Source organism: Hylobates moloch, unplaced genomic scaffold (genome assembly GCF_009828535.3).
Source record: "Hylobates moloch isolate HMO894 unplaced genomic scaffold, HMol_V3 SCAFFOLD_6, whole genome shotgun sequence".
In the NCBI taxonomy this organism is placed as follows: Eukaryota; Metazoa; Chordata; class Mammalia; order Primates; family Hylobatidae; genus Hylobates; species Hylobates moloch.
In genome coordinates, this window is record NW_026652281.1 from 28,921,446 (window position 1) to 28,939,269 (window position 17,824).

General features: G+C 40.3%; 1 protein-coding gene across 3 annotated transcripts; it reads right to left on the reverse strand.

Annotated features, from left to right (window-relative positions):
• Positions 1-1,842: 1,842 nt before the first annotated feature.
• On the reverse strand, positions 1,843-8,100 carry FAM170A (family with sequence similarity 170 member A). Of its 3 annotated transcripts, none has more exons than XM_058440282.1 (5): positions 7,838-8,100; positions 4,786-4,920; positions 3,424-3,716; positions 2,575-2,633; positions 1,843-1,961 (listed from the first exon to the last, which is right to left on the reverse strand). In XM_058440282.1, the coding sequence occupies exons 1-5, from the start codon at positions 7,905-7,907 to the stop codon at positions 1,937-1,939; spliced, it is 582 nt and encodes a 193-aa protein (XP_058296265.1). In that variant the 5' UTR covers positions 7,908-8,100; the 3' UTR covers positions 1,843-1,936. The 3 variants fall into 3 exon arrangements, with proteins under 3 accessions (XP_058296265.1, XP_058296264.1, XP_032011793.1); XM_058440281.1 differs by having other exon boundaries at positions 2,575-2,630; positions 2,927-3,716; XM_032155902.2 differs by having other exon boundaries at positions 2,927-3,716.
• Positions 8,101-17,824: the final 9,724 nt, after the last annotated feature.

A 17,824-nucleotide genomic window follows, 5' to 3' on the forward strand; every position in this document is an offset into this window, starting at 1 on the left:
CATAGAAGCTCTTTCAGGGATGATAGGAAAAAAATCATGGCATAGGAGATAGCTAATTTTGGTTTAAAAAAAAAAAATGGACAAGGGTAATGTAAGAAAAAAAATTACACTCTGATTTTATTTGTGAATGGTCATAGAAATCCTAAATTTCTTAATAGAAAAGTGAATTCAACAGTTTAGTAAAAGAAAACAATAATGGTAAAATGAGGTTTATTTCAGGGAGGCCAGGATGGTTCATCATCCAAAAACCTATGATGCATTACACAAAATTAACAACTAAAGGAATGAAGTCATCTGAATAGATACATCAAACCCACATAAAATTCAACAATCATTCTCACCTTTTTTAAAAAATTAGGTTATTTTTATGGTCACTATTATTTTATATTGTACCAGAGGTCCTAGCCTGTTCAGTAACAGAAGAAAAACAAAAGTGCTGTCTAGAAATAAAAAGGAAAAAAACTAATTCTTTTTATTTGTATTTAATATGATTGAATATAGAAAAATACAGAATACTATACAGAAATACTTACACCTGAAAAATTTCAAAAAGGTTGTTAGAAGTGAAATGAAAATTTAAAATATGCATCAGTAGTAACTAATTCTAAGATATAATAGAAAAAACAAACCATTTACAAGGAGAATGAAAAGAAAAGATATCTTGGACTGCATCGAATAAAAATTGTGTATAACATTTGTGGAGAAAAGCATCAATCATTATTGAACAACAAAGAAAGAAAAAAAATGCTTGAACAAAGAAAGAAATACACCATGGCAGTAACTACTAAACTGAAATATCTATATAATTCAGCACAGCAATGGATGTCTGGGTGTACATCCTAGAGAGAGACTCACATTCTGTGGTAATAGAGGAAATCTGGATGCAACTAAAATTTCATCAAAGAGACAATAAATTAAAAGTTGGCATATTGATAGAATGAACTATAATACAGTAGTAAAAATTAGTTAGCTACAGATATGTGTATGACAACGGATAACCTTAAAAACCTGTTTTTTAATAAAAACAAGTTGCAAACTAATAATGAAGTACAACAGTATGTGAAACTTTCAAGGTATTCAAAACATTTTATATATTTACATAATAGTATAAAACATGCACAGAAGTATTAAAAAATACTCAAAATCCACATGTAAGGCAATGGAACGGGGACTATGGCTGTATTTGTAATCAATTTTACTTCAAAGCCATCTGAAGCAAACACAGAAAAATGCTATGCTTAATAAAGCAGGATGATGGAAACATAGGTATGTAGTGGAGTTTGTCATGGTCTCATATGAAATGTGGTATCCAGCCTTGAAAAAATTGTCACACAGAAGCCTAATCAATCCCAGGAGCTTGGGTATTGCTGCCTCTGGAAAAGGCTGGTCGATATCTTTAGTGCTGATGTAAAACTTCTTTCACAAACCACTAGAGAGATAGATGAAAATAATGAATAGGGCCAGGCGCCATGGCTCACGCCTGCAATCCCAGCAATTCGGGAGGCCCAGGCAGGTAGATCACTTGAGCCCAGGAGTTGAGACCAGCCTGACCAACATGGTGAAACCTCGTCTCTACTAAAAAAATACAAAATTAGCTGTGTGTGTTGGCACATGCCTGTAATCCCAGCTACTTGGGAGGCTGAGGCAGGAGAATCACTTGAACTCGGGAGGCAGAGGTTGCAGTGAGCCAAGATCATGCCATTGCACTCCAGCCTGGGCAACAAAAGTGAAACTCCATCTCAAAAAAAAAAAAAAAAAAGAAGAAGAAAAAGGAAAAAAAAAAAGAAAATGATGAATAGATAGGTAGTTTAATTTGTTAATTAAATAATATATCCAGGGAAGGTTTGATACACAACCTTTATTACATATAATGTTTACATGTTAGACTGAGTGCTGGTCCCTCATCTCCTTCATACCTTGGGCAGTCTGTCTGCTACTATCTCCATGGCTCTTTCTTCTCCCTGGAAGTGAAGAAAACAATTGAGGCAGAACAGGAAGAGGCAAGAAACAATACAAGCATTGCTAGTCAGTTACCCTTCACCTTTGTTTTAAAGCTCAGAGTCATGCACCCCACAGTGAGTTCATTTCCAGATCAAATGCAGCAAAATGAAGGTTCTGAAACATTTCCAGGTCTCTTGGTATCTCATAATGATGATGTTGTTACTTCTCCAAATTCCCCTTTTCCCCAAGGGCTATATCCATGGGCTGAGGTGAGATCCCAGCTCAGGCCAAAGGCTCTCAGACTCCACACCTCTGATCTTGCTGGCACCCTGTCCTTTCAGGCCAGTCCTGGCCCTTGAGGTTACACTGAGCTTTCCCTGCCTAGAAGAGCTGCAGTACTTCCTCTTAGAATTGAGGACAAATCATGGAGACACTGAGAAAGTTCCCAGTCAATGCTCTTCACCTTGTCATCTAAGCAAATGGAGGACAATTCCCCAGAAGCACCAGGTGCACGACAAGTTGATGCAGCTGCAGAGCCATCAGGTGACCCAGTGCATCCCTGCGGCTCCTTCCTTTGGATTCCTCTGGGCCCTCACAACACAGCCTCAGAAAACCGGAAGTCTCACTCCTTACCTCTTGCAAGAGAAGGCCACACCATCTTCCAGTATCTTCTGGCCCATAAGTCTCACCTGCTGTGTGAAAATCAAATCAAAGAAAGACAATTCTTAGTTAATGCGACCTTTGAAATTCTCAGAATTTCCTGCAGGAGCTGGAAAGGTCAAGACAAATCCTGACTTACAATCAAGACTTTACCAGATGCCTAGGCAAGAAGCAGAGAACCTAGTTATGTCCCCCTCCATCGTTCCCTGAGCCAATAAAGCCCCCAAATCTTCCTTACAGAGACCTAAGCCTGAAATGGGGAGACAGTACTGGCTCAGGGAAGCCATTTCTCCCTCAGCAGATCCACAACCCAGCCTTTGCTCACTTCCTGTCCTTTGGAATGTCCTTTGGAGAATGAAACACACAGCCTGGACATTGGCTCCAGGATCTCCTCAGGCCAAGGTCTTCCTCTGTGGGCTGCCCCTCCTCCTCCTTCTTTGCTTCTGGTTTCTCTTCCTCCTCCTCCTCATTTCCATTTTCCTCCTCCTGCTCGTCTTGGGTGCTCTCTGATTCCATGTTCCCTGTCAGCTGAGCCATGGTGAGATGAAAGACGTGGCAGCTGAAGCCCTCTCTGATCCCATACTGCACATGCTCCTGGAGGGCTTCCATGGTGGTGAACACCCGGCAGCAGGCCATGCACCTGAAGCCGTTCTCCATGGTCACCAGCCAGTCAGGAGTCCTGGCCCTGGGTGTGTCCTCAAGGGTAGGTGAGCCTGGCAGGCTGTCTGATTCTGTCCTTTCCTCATGCTCTTTCTCCTCCCCGCTGGGCTCACTGTCAGACAGGAGGTTTCTGGTGGACACATCAGAGGGGGGAGTACCTACCCTCACAACCTCAGGAAGGGTCACTTCTTCCATCCTTGGCTGCTTTTCTAAGGACTCCGAAGTTTCCTCTGTCTCCCAGGAGACAGCCACACCTTTTTTCATTTGTACCTGCATGTAGTATATTTTCATGCCCCTTTCCTCTTTGTTTACACACAGAGAGGACACACAAGTCTTATAGGATGAATGGGATGACAAGGAGACATGCTGTGAGCGGGGAGGAGTCTCTCCTTGTTCCTGAACCTGGGCCATGGGTGATTGAGGCTGGGGGCTGTCTCGATGTATTCTCTGGATTCCTGGGAAAGGAAATTAGAAACATGAGCAGATGCATGGGCCATGCCAGGAGCTGAGGGAACATAAGTTGAATATGTGTGGTGCAGGAGACAGGGACTGTGGTGTGATGCAGCTGTGTGGTGAGCTTGGCATTTGTTGTTCATATTGTGGGGTAGTGATTCTAGTGTCATTCGCATGTAGGGATGTTGGTGGGGTGTCCGTATATAGGGGTGTGGAGTATGGTGGTGAAGACTGCAGCTTATGTGGAATGTCAGCACCGTGTGTGTGCTATGAAGATGTGAGTAGGTGCCATCATTGGTGTGTTATTTGTGGAATGTGGGAGGTAGTGTGGGAGAATGGCACTGCGGGTCATGCATTTGAGTGGTGTGTGTGCAGAGAGTGTACCTGTGGAGTGTGTGGCTGTATGTGTGAGGTGTGTGAGCCTGAGCTAGAGTCCCGCTGCAGTGCTGGAGGCCTGGGCTGAGGAAATCTGTCTTTCTCTGGAAGGCAAAGGCAGAGTCCAAATAGTTCCGCTGAAGGTGCTTAATCTGGTCCTGTGGCCCTACACCCCAAGAGCAGACTTTTCCGGCCTCTGCTCCCTGACTGCCTGACTGCACACCAGGGCTCATGCTCTCCTACACTGAGCTTATATCCATGCTCTTCTAACAGCTCTGTCATGTTGCCCAGACACCTCTGCAGAGCTCTGATCATATCCAACTGCCCTGGGTTTCTTCTTAGCCTCATCTTTGGATCTATGGGCCTCCTGCCCCCTACCCAAGGATCCCTGCACCCAATCCCATGTCTAAGGAGTCCAGCACCCAGAGTCTCATACCCATAGTGCCCTGCATCCAGAGTCTCATGCTCAAGGAACCTCACACCCAGAGAATCTCACATCCAAGGAGCCCCACACCCAAAGAGTGTCATACCGAAGGAGCCCCAAACCCAAAAAGCTCCACTCCCAAAGAGTCTTACACCCAAGCAGCACTGCAACCAAAGAGTCTCATGCCCACAGAGCCCCACACTCAAAGATTTTCATGCCCAATGAACCCCACAGCCAAGGAGCCACGCGCCCAAGGAACCCTGCACCCTTACCACCGTGGATGAGCTTGCATGAAGAAGAAACACATGAGAAGTATTCGGAGGTAGAAGTAACTTCTCCCACCACTTGGCTCCAGACCACTCTAGTGGATCCAGACTGCAGGGCATCCTCTTGGGACTTTGACATTCCTGAGAAAGGTATGAAGGGCACAGAGATATGATGGATGGGGAATGTTTGTGCATCATTTACCATCCAACAAATATTTACTGAGTGGCTGACATATGTCAGGTGTAGTGAACACACATGGTTTGTGAGACAGGCTTCTGGTGGATACTCCAGTATTTAATTACAGTCAACAGGTATTTTGATAGTGTATCAATAGGAACATAGGCCTGTGTGGTGACTATGAATACGTCTGAAGTGTAAGAGTGATACCTATCAGATAGCCTTTGATATGTGTAGATTTGTGTGGGTATATTGTAGAAACATGTGTCTGTGTCTGTGGAGTTTGTGTGCATAGTTTGTGTTTACAACCCTGGAATTATGCAATATGTAACTTTTCCTGATTATATGGTGTGGCTTGTATTTATAATGTACATTAATTCATTCATCTGGCAATATTTCATGAACAGCTACCAAGAATCAGACACCAGTCCACTCTTACAGGCTCTAGGAATACTGAACAAAACAGTCCTTCTTCTAAGTGGACTTTCCATTCTAGACAGGGAAGACAGACACTAAGAAGAAATATATAAGTATATTATAGGTCAGCTCATTATGAATATATAAGGGTCACCAGATTTAGCAAACAAAAATAGCTGATGCCAAGTTAAATTTGAATTTTAGATAAATTACAAATAATTTTTTTAGTGTAAGTATGTCTCATGCAATATTTGTCATATTTATTTTTAGTGACAGTATGTTCCATACCATATTTGGGACACACTTATACTAAAAAATCTTTGGTGGTTTATCTGATATTCAAGTTTAACTGGACATCCTGTATTTTATCTGGCAACCCTAGTAAAGGGATGATAGTGAATCTTTGTTTCATTGTGGTCTGTGCAAAGCAGGCCTGGCTCTGCTACACAATGTGTTACAGACATGGCACGTATGATGTGTAACTGGCTCTTAAAGAGGTATTTAGAGATAGTTTAACGTAGCTGTGTTTGTGTGAGAGTTGAGACACACACACACACAACCCCACACATGAAATCTCTGTAGGAAGAAAAGACTGTCACACACATGGGTTGCGTGAGTATGTAATAGAGGAACGATATGTGTATATAACTATATGCACTATGTGTGGGGAGGTGTGTGACTCTTTTTCTGTATCAGAGTATATGTGGGCATATAAGTGACTGTCTCCTAGAATACCCTTAACAAAAATTTGGTATACACTGTTATGTGTATTGAGTGTTGCCCAGGCCCAGGCATGGTGATAGGAAGTTCACCCCACAGACCCCACCACTGTGCTCCCATTATCTCCAGTCCTCCCCCTCCCAAAATACACACGGACGTGCACACACAGACACACATACACACACACAGACAGACAAAACATTCTGAAATGTAAGGGTAGATGAAAGAGAAGAAAACCATTGCCTTCCCCTTCCTGTCCCAGCCCCCTGCTCTCCATGCCTACTCTCCACGCCTCCATTCCCAGGGCTCAATCTACAGGTCTTCATGACCTTCGGCCTCATAGGCGCTGCTGAGCTCTAATTGGGGCAGAAGCCTCCAGGGCCGTCTCTGCGGCAGGCTCCTTTCTGCCCTGTCTCCTGCATGTGACCATCCCCCTTTCAGGATAAGCGGCTTGTTTACATTTAATACATGCCATTACCATGCAGCCTGGGAAGTAAATTGACAGCGATCTAAGGCCCTTACCCTATGCTTCATTTCCTCTGAGAAGTCCCACACTGTGGATTCACAAACTCTGTTGGATTAATTGGTTAATTCTTCCTGCTGAAGCAATCAAACCTCCGTGGTTTCAGTATGACGCCATCCCTAAACAAGTGTTTAATCTACTTTCTAACAAGCATTTCACTTCTCAAGATATTTTTCAACAAGGCCTTTAACTCATTGGGCTACTCTTTCGTTTCTGCTAAAAGGGATAGTGCAAATCATAGATTTCTACCAGCACCCTTCACACCTTCCACCTCAGTCACCCCAGGGAAAGAGCAAAGAAAGAGAATAAGAGAGAAAGACGAGACTCAGGCTGCATCACTGGGTCTTGATAAGTGGATCCCCCGCCTGCCTGAGACTGACATAGTTCCAGGTACCAGCAGCCCCAGAACAAAAGCTCTCAGCCCAGCAGGGTTGGCTCTCTGTGTGCCAGTGGCATCTGAACTTCCTGTCCATCTCACATCCGGGTACCCTCAAGATGGATGTGCCAGCGTCAGCCAACAGCCAGGTCTCCCCCTCCCTACTGCATAGGTGGTACATTCTCCTCAGTTCCTCCTACCTAAAGAAGGCTCAGGCTGGCCGGGAGCGGTGGCTCACGCCTGTAATCCCAGCACTTTGGGAGGCCGAGGCGGGCGGATCATGAGGTGAGGAGATCAAAACCATCCTGGCTAACACAGTGAAACCCCGTCTCTACTAAAAATACAAAAAAAAATTAGCCAGGCATGGTGGTGGGTGCCTGTAGTCCCAGCTACTCGGGAGGCTGAGGCAGGTGGATGGCGTGAACCTGGGAGGCGGAGCTTGCAGTGAGCCAAGATCACACCAGTGCACTCCAGCCTGGGCAACAGAGCAAGACTCCGTCTCAGGAGAAAAAAAAAAAAAAAAGGAGGCCAAGGAGAGCGGATCAGGAGGTCAGGGGATGGAGACCATCCTGGCTAACACTGTGAAACCCCATCTCTATTAAAAATACAAAAAATTAGCCAGGCGTGGTGGCAGGCGCCTGTAGTCCCAGCTGCTCGGGAGGCTGAGGCAGGAGAATGGCGTGAACCTAGGAGGCAGAGCTTTCAGGGAGCCGAGATTGCGCCACTGCACTCCAGCCTGGGCGACAGAGCGAGACTCCATCTCAAAAAAAAAGAAAAAAAAAAAAAAAGAAGGCTCAGGCTGGCCAGTGACGCTCGTGCCCCAGACAGTTTGCCCCGCACATACCTCCTCCCTTCTCAGCGGTTTCCTGAGACTCTTCATTTTCCAAATGTTTCCTCTTTTGTCGTCGTTTCATGGTATCAGCTAGAAGAGTTTCTAGAAGATGCTTAATGTCCACCTCCCCCTTTTTCCTGCAGATTGGTCCTTCTTGGCTCTCAGGAAATTCATTAAAAAGATTCAGTACGAATAAACACAGTTGAATCTCCTAAATAGCTAAAGAACTCAGACCGCTTAGTGAAGGAGCAGCACTGCCCAGTGCTCACTACACTGCAGGGCTGTTAAGGTTCAAAGGTCACCAGGCCCACAGCAGATTCTCTGACCTCAATGATGACATCACAGCGTTCTGTGGACCTAGGTCCAACACAGTCTATGCAACTGCAGAGACAAGGACAATTCCTTTTTTTCCAATAAAAGTCCTCTAATGAATTCAACTCTCCCATATTTCAAATGTGGCAGAATATTTTGAGATGTCAACATGTTTCTGTTTAATTTTTTTCTTTTCTCCTTTTTTTTCACCATTTCCCTTCTGGACTCAAGCAGGTAGCAGGCTTTGTGTTCATTGCTCAGAGGAGGGGTACGGCAGGGCTGAAAGCAGCAATAGCATGTTAATCATCTTGAATTTTCTTCCTTTTTTTTTTTTGTTGTCGTTTTTATTTTATTTTGTTTGTTCAGAGATAGGGTCTTTCTCTGTTGCCCAGGCTGAAGTGCAGTGGTGTGATCATAGGTCACTTCAACCCCTAGGCTCAAGCGATCCTCACACTTCAGCCTCCCGAGTAGCTGGGACAACAGGCACCAGACAAGAGTCACCACATCTGGCTAATTTTTTTTTTTTTTTTTTTAGAAACAGGGTCTCAGTATGTTGCCCAGTTTGGTCTTGAACTCCTAGCCTCAAGCTATCCTCCTGCCTCAGGCTCCCAAAGTGCTAGGATTATAGGCATGAGCCACCACACCCCACCTGACTTTTATTTCTAAAATCTCAAACTCTATAGGAAAGAGGAAAGTTAGCAGAAACATAACGGAAGCAGGATTTTTTTAATTAGGCATGCCCCCTTCTTACTCTACTACAGTGTTGAGAGGTACTGATTAGGTCAGAGAGAGAGAGAGGGATCTTCAAACTATGGAGGAGAGGAGCCCTCTAAAATGTGGCTGAAGAGGTACACGTGGCAAAATCTTCAAGAAGGGCTGGCTGTATTATGCGTACAGGCAGAATCATGGCGACCTGTCTCACACATGGCATAGGAGCCACACCACCTAAAGATGCCCCTGCAACTGAGCTGATGGGCATCTAAACTTCAGCTGTATGCTCCAATAACCAGAGACTATGCTCTCACCCCACCCTCAAAACCTCAGCCCCGTATGATTTCCAAATAGAGAGGGGTGGAAATCCAAACAGGACACCAACAGAACCAAGGCTGAAATTACAAATTAAATGGAGTTATATAAGAAAATTGCATACTATTTCCTGCACATCTCTGCTCATGGGCTGAAATGTATACCAGTTATAAGTGGCAACCCATCTGGATCTTCCTGATTCCAATCTAAAATTAGAGACACTTCATTTGGGGCAGCGGCCCCAATCCAGTGGGACTATTAGTTGACAAGTGTGAGGGGGACTCCCAGAAGTCAGTGCATTAAAAAAGCAGTAGAAACACCCAGAGGACCAAGATGGGCCCAAATTTGAAAGGGCACTGCAGACTGTCCCCAGGCAGAAGGAGAATGAAGATAGGGCAAATGTAGCCTTGTAAAAAACTGCTGATGAGATTAAATCTCCAGTTTCTTAAAGAATCCCTAAAAAAGAGGGGCCAAAGAGCATTTTTTTGTGTGGTAGAAATTTTCACACTAAAGTAGAGAGAATTGTATAATAGGAATGCAGCTTCATGTACACATAATCCAGTTTCAACAGTTATCAGTATTCTGCCATTCTTGTTCCATCCACCACACACACACACTTCTAGTCTTTTGTTCATTTCTTTTTATTTAGGTGTTTGAGATAGAGGAGTGGGGGACTTGCTGTATTTTAAAGCAAATTCCAGACATTATGTCATTTCTCCTTGAATGCAGCAGTATGTACCTACAAAGATATGAACTTTTAAAAAACATACAGAAATATCATTATCTCACCAAATGAATTTAATCATAATTCTTTTACATAATTTAATAACCAAGCTATACTCAATTTCCTCCAAATATGCTAAAATATCTTTGTATAACTGTATTGTTGAGATCAAGATCCAAACAAAGTCCACACATTGTGATTGGTCGATACATCTTTTAGACTACAACAGTTCTCCCTCCCTTTTTAAGGCATTTACCTGTTGGAAAAAACTAAGTAATTTATCTTCTAGAATTTTCCACAGTTTGGAAATGGTTAATTGTATTCTTGTGATGTTATCTAGATGTTCCCCTATGAGCTGCATTGCCTTGTAAACAGGTAGTTAGGTCTAGATAATTGATTAGTTTTAGATTCAGTGACATGGGAAGCTTGGAGAGTTTTGCATGAGAAATTACATTTGAAAAGATCACTCTGGTAACTGTGTTGAGAATAGACTTTTAGAAGGCAAAGGCCGAATCAGAGAGAACAGTGGGCCTATTGCAATAATCCAGGAGAGAGATGAGACTGGTTTGGATCACAATGTTAGTTGTGAAAATAATGGATAGTGGTCATCTTCTGGATGTATTTTGTAGGAAGAGACAACAGAATTTGCTGAAAGATCAGATATTTTCCAGAAGCTAGGCTTGTGGACTCCTTCATCTGGTACCCCACCAACAGAGCCCATTCTACATCTGCCCCTGAAGTCATAGCCTTCATGTGTGAAACATGTGGGGACACTAGATCAAAGCAGCCTCCTCTTGTACCAGACAAAGATGGCTGTTTGTTCCTCCCTTTGACCTCCCCCTCTGGCTTTCCTCTGTTCCTCTTTGACTTCCCCCACCATCAGTTTCATCATCAAAACTCCTTCTGATCCTTGAAGAGTCAGGGAAAAAATGTCCACCAGATGACCAAATATTACTTAGGGGTAGGAGTCACAGTCCCGGAAGACATACCCCAAACTGTTCACTTTCCTTATCTCTGAGTCAAGAAGGAGGATGAGAGGAACAGGTGCAGAAGAGAATGAAAGAGAACTCTACTCCTTATATTTCATACTCTGGATGGTTAGAATTCTATAACAAAAATGTACCAACATATAACTTGTGTAACTAAAAATATACACATATTAAGAACAAACCAGCGAGCCTGCCACTCCTAGAAAATTGACAATATTAAGAATAAAGCAAAGATATAATTACAGACCCTGCAGACATCAAAAAAATAGCAAGGAAACCCCACAAACAATGCTATGGACATGAATTTGACAACTTAGATGAAATGGACAAATTTCTCAAAAAATACAAACTGCTACAACTCACCCAATTTGAAATAAGTAAATTTCATGCCCTATAACTATAAAGGAAATTGAATTTGTAATTGTTAAACTCCCAGAAAAGAAATCTCCATGACTACATGGTTTCACTGGGAAATTCTGTCAACTGTTTAAAGAAGAATTAACATTAATTCTACACAATCTCTTCCAGAAAAGAGGAAGAGAGATGATTTCTCAATTCATTTTATGAAGTTAGTAATACGCTGATACCAAATCAGACAAAGATAGCAACAAAAAAGAAAACTACATACCAATATCCCTAACAAATATAGATGCAAAAATTCTTAATAAAATATTAGAAAACAGAATTCAGCAATATGTATAAAGAATTACACACCATGACCAAGTGGGGTCTATTCCAAGGATGCAAGACTGATTCAACCTTCAAAATTCAATCAGTATAATCCACTGTATTTATAGGCTAAAAAAGAAAAATTGTATAGGCTGAAGAAGAAAAAGGAAATCAACCGATGCAAAAATTTTTAAAGCATTTTAAAATATTCATTCTAGCTGGGTTGGTGTGGTACTCCTATAGTCCAAGCTACTGGGGGGCTGAGGTGAGAAGATCACTTGAGCCCGGGAGTTTGAGGCCATCCTGACAACATAGCAAGACCCCATATCTTTTTTCAAAAAAAGTTGTTCTTATAAAAATAGGAATAGAGAAGAAATTTCACAACTCAGTAGAGAAAATCTACATAAAGCCTATAGCTAACATTGATGGTAAAACTGAATGTTTTTCTCCTAAGAACAGGAACATGGCAAAGCTGTCTACTCTCAATGTTCTTAATAATAATGCTCTTAGCATAAAACTGGATGTTCAAGCCGGTGCAAAGGGCAAAAAAGATAAAAAAAGGTCACACAAGAGAGAACGAAAGAAATAAAACTTCCTATTTCCAGGTGGCATGATTGTGTAGAAAATCCCAGAAAATCTACAGAAAGAAGAGGAGCAGGAGGAGGAGGAGGAGGAAGAGGAGGAACAAAGGTAGAGAAGGAAGAAAAAGGAAAAAAGAAAGAGAGAGAGAACTTCTATAAATGAATTCAGCAAAGTTACAGGGCAGAAGATAAAATTACATCAATTGTGTTTCTATATATTAGCAACAGACACACGAACACCAAAATTAAAACAATACCACTGGCCTAGCACAGTAGCTCATGCCTCTAATTCCAGCACTTTGAGAGGTGGAGGCAAGAGAATCCCTTGAGCCCAGGAGTTCCAGACCAACCTGGGCAACACAGCAAGAACCCTTCTCTACAAAAAGAAATTTTTAAAAATTAGCTGGGGGTGGTAGCACATGGCTCTGGTCCTAGCTACTCAGGAGGCTAAGCACATGAAAAGATATTCAATATCATTATCCACTAGGAAAATGCAAAGTAAAAGCACATTGTATCACTACACACCTATTGGAATGACTACAATAAAAAAAGTGACAACATCAAATATTGATGAGGATGTTGGATCATTCATACATTGCTGCTAGAAATGTAAAATGTTACAGCCAAAAGTATGGCAGCTGAAACACATAACTACCTTATTACCCAGCAATTACATTATTGGACATTTGTCCCAAAGAAATGAAAAACCTGCATACAAAAACCTACATAACAGCTTGTTCATAATAGCCAAAAACTAGAAACAACTGAGATGTCCTTCAGTGGGTGAATTACTAAACAAACTGTGGTACTTTCTTACTTTGAATACTACTTAGCAATAAAATGGATCAAACTTGGATGAATCTTCAGAGAATTACACAGAGATGGGAAAAAAATAGTCAATGCCAAAATGTTATATACTGTGTAATTCCACTTATAAAACATTCCTGGAGTAAGGAAAGTATAAAAACGAAAAATCAATTAATGGTTGCCAGTGGTGAAGGAGGGGATGAGAGTGAGAGAAAAGCGAGTGTGGCTATAAAAGAGCAACATGCAATATGGCTATAAAAGAGCACCCCACTGCCACTCACATCATGGGGTGTGGCTCCTCTTCCTTTGGAAAGGGGAGAGACGAGTGGGAAAGACTGCATCTTGCGATTTGAGTGCCAGCTCAGCTGCAGTACAATAGGACACCAGGTAAACTTCTAAGGTTTTTGACTCTAGTCCCTGACTTCTAGACGACACCTCTGAAAATACCTAGGGCCTCAGGGAACTTGCCACCGTGAAGGGAAGGACACAAACCTCTCTGGCTTTACCACCTGCTGACAGTAGAGTCCCAGGGCCTTAAGTGAACATAAGCGGTAGCCAGGGAGTGGTTACAGTAGGCCTTTGGTGAGACCCAGTGCTGTGCTGCCTTCAGGTCTGACCCAGTACAATCATAGAGGTGGTGGCCTCATGGGAGTTTGTGTCACTTCATCACCAGCTCTAGGTGGCTCAGAACAGAGAGACTGTGTTTGTTTGGGAGAACGTAAGGGAAGAGAACAAAAATATCTGCCTGGTAATACAGATAATTTTTCTAGATCTTGTGCAAGACCATCAAGGTGGTACCTCCAGGAGTCTGCAAGGACCACAGCGTTACTGCGCTTGGGGTGCCCCCTAAAGCAGATATAGCTTAGATCACAACACCCAAGTCGTTTCAAAAAAAGTATTCTCAAGAAGGACAAGTACTAAGTCCAAACTGAGAAGACAACAGTAAATACCTATCTCTTCGATGCCCACACAGACGAACATCTACAAGTATCAAGACCATCCAAGAAAACAAAACTTCATCAAATGAACAAAATAAGGCACCAGGAATCAATGCTGGAGAAACAGAAATATGTGATCTTTCAGAAAAGGAATTCAAAGTAGCTATTTTGAGGAAATTCAAATAAATTCAAGATAGCACACAGAGGAACTCAGAATTCTATACATCAGATTTAACAAAGAGATTGAAATAATTAAAAATAATTAAGCAGAAATTAAGGACAAGAAAAACACAATTGGCGTACTTAAGAATACACCAGAGTCCTTTAATAGAAGAATTGATCAAGCAGAAGAACAAATTCATTGAGCTTAAAGACAGGCTATTTGAAAATATACAGTCAGAGGAGACAAAAGAAAAAAGATTTTAAAAAAACAATGAAGTACACTTGCAGGATCTAGAAAATAGTCTCAAAAGGGCAAAACTAAGAGTTGTTGGCCTTAAAGAGGAGGTAGAGAATGAGATAGGAGTTAAAAGTTTATTCAAATGAATAATAACAGAAAGCTTTCCAAACCTAGAGAAAGATTTCAACATCCAAGTATAAGAAGGTCATAGAACACCAAGCAGAGTTAACCCAAAGAAGATAACCTCAAGGAATTTAATCATCAAACTCCCAAAGGTCAAGAATAAAAAAAGGATCCTAAAAGCAGCAAACAAAAAAAAACAAACAAACAAACAAAAAAACATACAATGGAGCTCCAATACATCTGGCACCAGACTTTTCAGGGGAAACCTTACAAACCAGGAGAGAGTGGCATGACATATTTAAAGTGCTGAAGGAAAAATGTTTACCCTAGAATAATATATCCACGAAAATATCCTTCAAACATGAAGGAAAAATAAAGACTTTTTCAGACAAACAAAAGCTGAGGGATTTAATCAACACCACACCTGTCCTACAAGAAATGCTAAAGGGAGTGCTTCAGTCAGAAAGAAAGGATGTTAATGAGCAATAAGAAATCAACTGAAGGTAAAAAAAAAAAAAACTCACTGGTAATAGTAAGTACACAGAATATTAAAAAACTGTAGCTGCAGTGTATAAATTATCTTAAGTAGAAAGACTAAATGATGGACAAAACAAACATAATTACTACAACAACTTTTCAAGACATAGAAAGTACAATAAGATATAAATAGAAATAACAAAAAGTTAAAAATCAGGAGACAAAATTAAGGCATAACATCTTTATTAACTTTCCTTTGGCTTGCTTGTTTATGCAAAGTTGTTATCAACTTAAAATAATGGGTTATAAGATACTATTTGTAAGCCACATGGTAACCTCAAACCAAAAAACATACAATGAATATAGAAAAAATGAAAAGCAAGAAACTAAATCATATCACCAAAGAAAAGTACCTTCACTAAAAGGAAAGCAGAAAGAGAAGAAAGAAGGGACAGAAGACCAGAAAACAAATAAAAAATTTGTAGGAATAAGTCCTTACTTATCAATATTAACAATGAATATAAATCGACTAAATTAGTCTATCAAAAGACATGGAATGGCTGCGTGGATTTTCAAAAAAACAGGACCTGGGGATCTGTTGCATACAGGAAATACAATTCACCTATGAAGACACACATAGAAATAAAAGAAAGGGGAGAAATAAGATAATCCATGCCAATAGAAACTGAAAAGGAGCAGTAGCAGCTGTATTTACATCAGACAAAATAGATTTTAAGACAAAAACTATGCAAGGAGACAAAAAAGGCCACTATACAATAATAAAGATGTCAATTCAGCAAGACGATATAACAATCTTAAATATATATGTACCCAACACTGGAGCACATAGATATATAAAGGAAATATTATTAGAGCTGAAGAGAGAGATAGACATCAATACAATAATAGCTGATGACTTCAACACCCCACATTCAGCATTGGAAAGACCTTGCAGACGAATAAACAAAGAAACGTCAAACCTAGTCTGCACTATAGACCAAATTGACCTAATAGATATTTACAGAACATTTCATCCAGTAGCTACAGAATACAAATTTTTTTCCTCAGCACATGGATTATTCCCAAGGACAGATCATATGTTAAGTCACCAACCATGTCTAAAAACATTCAAAAAGATGAAATCATATCAAGCATCTTCTCTGATCACAATGAAATAAAACCAGAAATCAATAACAAAAGGAATTTTGGAAGCTATACAAATACATGGAAATTAAATATATGCTCCTGAATGACCAGTGCGTCAATGAAGAAATTAAGAAGGAAATTGAAAAAATTTTTGAAGCAAATGACAATGGAAACAAAACATACCAAAACCTATGACGCACAGCAAAAGCAGCTCTAAGAGAGAAGTTTATACCTCCAAGTGCCTACAACATCAAAAAGGAAGAAAAACTTCAAACAAGCTAACAGTGCACCTTAAAGAACTAGAAAAGCAAGAGCATGCCAAATGCAAAATTAACCAAATAAATAATAAAAATCAGAGCTGAAATAAGTGAAAGTGAATGAAAACAATACAAAATATCAATGAAACAAAAAGTTGGGTTTTTGAAAAGTTAAACAAAATTGACAAACGTTTGGCCAGACTAAGAGAATAAGAGAAAAGATCCAAATAAATCAGAGATGAAAAAGGAGACATTACAACTTATACTGCAGAAAGTCAGATGATCATTAGTGGCTAGTATGAACAACTGTATACCAATAAATTGGAAAACCTAGAAGAAATAGACAAATTCCGAGATACATACAACCTACAAGATTGAACCATGAAGAAATCCAAAACCTGAACAGACCAATAACAACAAACGAGATGAAACCATAATAAAATTTCTCCCAGTAAAGAAAAGGCCAGGACTCTATGACTTTACTGCTGAATTCTACCAAACATTTAAAGAAAAACTAATATCAATCCTACTCAAACTATTCCAAAAAATAGAGAAGGGACTACCTCCAAACTCATTCTGTGAGGCCAGTGTTACCCCGTTACCAAAACCAACAAAGACACATCAGAAAAGAAAACTTCAGGCCAATATATCTGATGAATATTGATGCAAAAATCCTCAACAAAATACTAGCAAACCAAATTCGATAAAATTTTAAAAAGATCATTCATCATGACCAAGTGGGATTTTTCCCAGGGATGCAAGCATGGTTCAACATATGCAAATAAATCAATGTGATACATCATATCAACAGAATGAAGGACAAAAACTATATGATCATTTTAATTGACATTGGAAAAGCATTTGATAAAATTCAACATCCCTTCATGATAAAACCCCTAGAAAAACTAGGTATAGAAGGAAAATACCTCAACATAATAAAAGCCACATGCAACAGACCCACAGCTAATATCATACTGAATGGGGAAAAACTGAAAGCCTTTCCTCTAAGATTTGGAATATAAGGATGCCCACTTTCAACATTGTTATTCAACATAGTACAAGAAGTACTAGCCACAGCAATGAGACGAGACAAAAAATAATGGGCATCCAAATCAGAGAGGACGAAGTCAAATTATTCTAATTTGCAGATGATATGCTCTTATATTTGGAAAAACCTAAAAACTCTACCAAAAAACTATTACAACTGATAAATTCAGTAAAGTTGCAGGATACAAAATCAACATACAAAAATCAGCAGCATTTTTATATACCAGGAGTGAACAATCTGAAAAAAAATTTAAGTAATCTCATTTACAACAGCCGCAAATGAAATTAAATACCTAGGAATTAACCAAAGAAGTGAAATATCTCTACAATGAAAACTATAAAACATTGACTAAAGAATTTGAAGAGGATACAAAAAAATGGAAAGTTATTCCATGTTAATGGATTGTAAAATCAGAATATTAAAGTGTCAGTACTACCCAAAGCAATCTATTGATTCAGTGCTATTCCTATATAAATACTAATGACATTCTTCACAGAAATAG

What these genes read in the sequence shown, in the direction of transcription:
- FAM170A (XM_032155902.2), bottom strand. Translation starts at nt 7,907, where the DNA reads ATGAAACGACGACAAAAGAGGAAACATTTGGAAAATGAAGAGTCTCAG. An exon ending in AACCGCTGAGAAGGGAGGAG is followed by an intron (nt 4,921 to 7,837) that starts GTATGTGCGGGG and finishes TACCTTTCTCAG; the next exon opens with GAATGTCAAAGTCCCAAGAG. An exon ending in ATGCAAGCTCATCCACGGTG is followed by an intron (nt 3,717 to 4,785) that starts GTAAGGGTGCAG and finishes TTCCTTTCCCAG; the next exon opens with GAATCCAGAGAATACATCGA.